The sequence below is a fragment of the Vulpes vulpes genome, chromosome 8 (genome assembly GCF_048418805.1).
Source record: "Vulpes vulpes isolate BD-2025 chromosome 8, VulVul3, whole genome shotgun sequence".
In the NCBI taxonomy this organism is placed as follows: Eukaryota; Metazoa; Chordata; class Mammalia; order Carnivora; family Canidae; genus Vulpes; species Vulpes vulpes.
The window spans coordinates 50417140-50422737 of NC_132787.1; the positions used below are offsets into that span (position 1 = coordinate 50417140).

The 5598-nt window shown below is 46.9% G+C and overlaps 1 protein-coding gene across 1 annotated transcript; it reads left to right on the forward strand.

Annotated features, from left to right (window-relative positions):
- The first annotated feature begins 350 nt into the window (after window positions 1-350).
- Window positions 351-635, forward strand: CRCT1 (cysteine rich C-terminal 1). The gene has a single exon (XM_025983314.1). The coding sequence runs from the start codon at window positions 351-353 to the stop codon at window positions 633-635; it is 285 nt and encodes a 94-aa protein (XP_025839099.1).
- The last annotated feature ends 4963 nt before the right edge of the window (window positions 636-5598 follow it).

A 5598-nucleotide genomic window follows, 5' to 3' on the forward strand; every position in this document is an offset into this window, starting at 1 on the left:
GAGGAAAGGGCCAAAGGAAGAGTTTGGACCGGGTCCCACAGATAAATTGCCATCATAGCCTTTTTAGTTTCCACTGTGAGAACTTGGGTGGTTCTTATTTTAGTTGGAGAAACTGGAAACCCATTGATTCTCTCCAGACTGCTTCCTGCTCTCTGCCTGGTTCACTTACTGGAAGCATCTGGTTGGGGTGCCTTTCATTGCTTCCCCTCCCTCCCCCTGCAGCAGGCCAGGCTAGCTTCTCCCACGGCCAAGTCTCTAAAGCCCTGACTTCAGTTCTTGGAGTGAAAAGGCCTGTTGGCATGTAGAGGCTTCTCGTCTTCCAGGTTCACCGTGAAGAGCTGAGCTCCACCATGTCCTTCCAGCAGAGCGCAGCTTCCGCCAAAGGCTTCTCCAAGGGGTCCTCCCAGGGCCCGGCCCCCTGTCCCGCCCCCGAGCCTGAGCCCGCCGCCTCGTCTTCCTGCTGCGGTTGCTGCGGGGACTCCAGCGGCTGCGGCTGCTGCAGCGGCTGCGGCTGCTTCCCCCGGCGGCGGCGCCGACAGCGTCGGAGCGGGTGCTGCAGCTGCTGCGGGGGCCGCAGCCAGCGGTCTCAGAGCTCCAGCAACGTCCAGAGCCAAGGCTGCTGCAGCGGCTGCTGAAGGCCACCCCGCCCTGAGCGCTGCTTCCCCACCTGAGTCCCTCCTGCGCGGGGCTGGGTCAGAGTGCGACCCCCCCCCCCCCGCCCCCGCCCCCGCCCCCGCCCGCGGTAAACCTACCTGCACTGGATGTTCCAAAACCCACTCTGTCCTCGGCCCCAACAAACGGTCTGACCCCCGTGTGGTTATCCTCCCCGGGAACCTGAACACCGTTGTGTGGAATACTGGACCCTAGTGTCGGCAGAGGCTTGCACACAGGAGGTGCTTAATAAATGTCCATGTCATAATAAAGCTTCTACCTTCCAAGAACACTTTGTTTCCTATTTGATGTTTCATTTGTGTGTTTATTATGGAGTTCTGTTACCCCGTCCACTATCTCTCATTTAGCCCTGGCTTGGCATATCTGAAAGGAAGAAAAGTCAAATTCATGCCTGAACAAGAGTAGCTTTCTAGTACATAATTATGATAGCAGAAATCACAAATGGAGCCAGACAGAGTTCTAAGGACTTGACATAACATGCATCACCTCATGGCACTCTCACAATGACTCAGTGGGGGTAAGTGCTGTTACCCTATTTTACAGAAGAGAAACCAGGGATAAATAACTTAGAGTCACTCAGGCAGTGCATGATGAAGAAGATTGGGTACCCCAATCCAGGCTTAGACTCTTAACTGCCCCTCTTGGTTCCCTGAAACCTTCCAGAGCCTTGTGGCGGATGTGCTCACCCTTCTGCCCATCAGGACCTGTTGCACAGGCAGCTTTGTGGCAAAGGCTTGGATCTGTGATTCTTTGAGGTTTTCGAATCAGGTGATCTGAGACTTTCTTTTGCCAGAGAGGATCATCAATCCACTGATTTCCTTCCTAGGTGAGGAAACTTTTCCAAGACAAATGTTCTAGAAGCCCAGGAAGCTCCCTCTCCAGGCACCATCCACACAGGTGAGGCCCAACCAGGAATCGTGGACTTCTGGAACTCTGGGGCATGATGGGCCATGCTCAGAACCATGGCAATGTTATTCTCTAGAGGTGGCTGTGATGGCGGTGGTGGGGTCATCCTGAAGTCTGAAGCCCAGGCTTGTGGGCATAGATCTTACCTCTACTCACTTGAGGAAAGAGGAAATAGAGAGAACAACATCCCTGTGGTGTTGGCTGGTTCAAAATGGAAGAGACAATAATACTGGTGGTGATAATAGGATTAATAGCTGCCACTTACTGGGCACTTCCTGTGTTCCAGGCGCAGGGCTAGACACTACATCCATTATCTCATCCTATGGTAATCTCAAAGTCTAGACTTCCTCCATTTTTTTAATCTAAGAAAACTGGGGTTCAGGGAGTTTCAGGACTTTCCTAAAGTCGCACAGCTAGTGGTCCAAGGCCCTCAGATGTTGAATGAGGGAGAGGAGATTTGAACCAGGATCTGTCTGACTCGGAAGTCCATGTTTTCAGACTTGGCATCATATTCTACTGCCTTAGAAATCATTGCCATTCAGGGGAAGGGACACTTAGGCCTCTGTGGACACACCCAGACTCATAGAAAATTGAAGCTTGGCTTCTTGGTCCTGCTCCATCAGTAACCCAATGACTAGCAAGCTCTGTCATGGCATCCACCCAGCAAAAGTATTTGCTCAGAGGTGAGGTGGGAGATGGTCCATTGATTCATCCTGGATGTTTAGAGCTGAGGCCAAATGACCCCTATTGGGGAGCCTCTGAAGGGCAGCCCTGCTCTAGGTGGGAGGGGCCCCTACTTCCATCTCTGAGATTCTGTGATTCCTAGTGGGAGGTGACTTGTGGAAACTGTTTACAAACAGATGATATCACTCGTGGACCTGGCCCTCCCACACCAGTGATATGTGTTGGAGCAACAAGCCTCAAGCCTCAGTGGAAGGGAGCACTGCTTGACTCACAAGAGACAGAGTAAAGCCAGCCTGAAGGTGGGATCTGACTCTAGTACAGGAAGCTGAGGCCTGAGTCCAAGGAAGAAAGGTAGTGACTTACTGAGAGACATGTGATTTCTAATTGGAACACAGACCTTTGTATATGAGGCGTGTTTGTATCAATCGAATGCCTGGCCATGGATGGAAGTACCACCAAGCTTATGTATCCCTGATCTCAGCAGGCTACCTCAGGGGTAGTTTGATGACAGAGATTTGGGCATTTGAAGAACAGTTTTATTATAGAAACCTGAGGAGCAGCTCTGGGTGGGCTGGAGCTCTGTGCTTATGGCCCCAGGCTTTTCTGACTTTTAGTAGCAGGTAAAGCTGTAATGCCTGGTACAGGTATTCCTTCTGAGGTACCAGCAGTTCCCCGTGGGAATGTTGGCTGGACTTTGGCATTTGGCAATGTGAAGTCCTACTCAAAGATTGTCACTCAGCTCATTGTGACAACTAGAGTCAGATATCTTATTAACTTTGGATAATAAGATAATAATAGTACTATTGAATGCATTTTATTCACACTGGCTCCACTTTCAGCCTAAATTATGTTATTCTAGTGGTAATAGTAACAACTGATATTTATATGGAATTTAGCAGTTTATAAGGTATTGCTATACATCTCTTTCATTCTGTAAGATAAGTGTTGTTATCTCTATTTGAGAGACCAGGAAGTCTCTGAGAGTTTGTGATCCATCTGAAGTTACTTAGCCAACAAGTTGAGTCTCTGGTTGAACTAGCCTTCTGATGCCTTCCAAGAGAACCAAGAGCTACTTCTTCCTAACCTACACACTGAAATAATTGAATAATGTCACCCAATTAATTATTTAGGGACAGTGCATTCCTAGCATTGAAAACTGTGCCACGTACCTAGTAGAGGTCAATAAATAAATGAATGTTTGTTAGTTCATCACATGTAAAGTGTTGTACTGAATCATTCTAGGAGATATGGAAAAGCATGTCTTGACCTCAAGGAGTTTATAGTCTGATTTGGGAAATATGGTAAATAATCACACAAGGTATGTATGATAATGTCACACATAAGAAATAACTTCATATTCAAATACAGATAATACTTAACAACACAAGAAATTCACAAGCTGAACATGGCATAGACAATGGCTATAGGAATTCAACTGAATTCATTTGTTTATTTATTTTTAAAGATTTTATTTATTTATTCATGAGTGACGCAGAGACAGAGGCAGAGATATAGGCAGAGGGAGAACCAGTCTCCCCGAGGGGAGCCTGATGTGGGACTCAATCCCAGAACCCTGGGATCATGACCTGAGCCAAAGGCAGCTGCTCAACCACTGAGGCACCCAGGTGCCCCAGGATTCAACTGAATTTAGATGAGGATTTGTTACAGGGCTTCAAAAGAGGACAAATTACTGTGGGCGGGGTTATTCACAAGACCTTATGGGAGAAGGGATCTGAACTGGGTCTGAGGATGGAGGTACTTCAGAGAAGCAGAGATTCTTTCTTTTGGGCATTTATTAGACTGCATCAGATGCTGTTCATGGTGCTAGGGGCAGACAAAGAATGAGACTATGTGGACCTATGTGGACCCTGTTACGTGAACCTGTCTATGTAGACTTGCCATGGGGACTCTACCCCATGGATCTTGCTGTGTGGACCTGCCATGGGGATCTTATCTGAGTGGACCCACCTGTGTGGATCCATCCTGTGGACTTTCCCATGTGGATCTGGCATATAGACTCTATCCTTGTAGATTCACTCGTGTGAACCTGCCTATATGGGATTACCCATGTGGACTTGTCATGGGGACTTGCCATGGGAACTTCACTTTTCAGGGTGAAGACAGACAAGAAAGTGAGCAAGAAAGATTATTTCACATGATGAAAAGTTCTATGATGAAAATAAAGAAGATGAGGTATAGACATTAAGTGGAGGTACTGGCCAATTTTAGGAGGCCTCTCCAAGGAAGCACTATCTGGGCAGAAAATGTGTGAGTCATCACACAGCATGAAACCACATGCTTATGAGCTTCCTGCCTCACTGGCAGCCTGAGGCTACAGTGTTAAAGGGGTGCTCAGTTACACTGTCCCCATAAGAGACTTTCATTATTAAGGATATCACTCAGAATTCTAGCTAGTGAGCACACAGATTTGATAGTGAGATGGATCATATATTGTGAGCATATATTGTGGGCATTATCCTACTTAATCCTCACAATTCTCCCACATCTAGGTTTCCCCTTACATTTTGTTGATAGGAAAATTGAGACACAGAGCTGTTAGGTAACCATCCTAAGGTTGCATACCTTGTAAATGGCAGAACAGGGTTTTGCACTGGATGTGTCTGACTCTAAAAACCAGTGTTCTGAACAATGAGCTATGATATGAATTTCTGGGAAGGAGGGGAATAGTTTCAAGCTTGAGCAGAAGGAGGAGAAAGGAAATCCACGGGGGAGGTGATGGTGTAGAAAGACTATGAGGAAACATCCTTGGAGAGGGAGTGATGAGGCCAGAACATGGATAGTTTTGGGTGTCATCAAAGGAGCTGAGACTACGTATTTGTAGAGTGAGATGGTGGGAAAATGGTTTTGAAAGAAGTACTTTAGAAAGAGAGCAGCTGGTCTATACCCACAGTATTCTCTGACATGACCCTAAAATTAATTAGGCAACGGTGAATAGGATGCTATAGAGGAAGAATTAAATAGAATACAGCACATCACTGTAGGAGGTGCAATAGATTTGGGCTGAAATGAGGATCCAACCTCAGTACATGGCAGTGAGTAAGAAAGGGAAATAACAGATGCAAAAACCATTTGTTCTAAAGGAAGAAAAATAGAATCGGGAGATGTATTGGGACCAAGGAAGAGGAAGTAATTAGGGTGTCTCTGAAGCTTTATGTGTGGTGATCAGGAAAGGATGATACTATTGATAAAAATGAAAGTGGAGAGACAGGAGTGCTGTGGGAGAAAGAGGAGAGTTTGGTCCAGGACATGTTGAATTTGAGGTGGCTGACAAGACATGACCATGAGACAGGATACAAGGCTGAAGCTCCAGGCAGA

What these genes read in the sequence shown, in the direction of transcription:
- CRCT1 (XM_025983314.1), top strand. Translation starts at nt 351, where the DNA reads ATGTCCTTCCAGCAGAGCGCAGCTTCCGCCAAAGGCTTCTCCAAGGGG.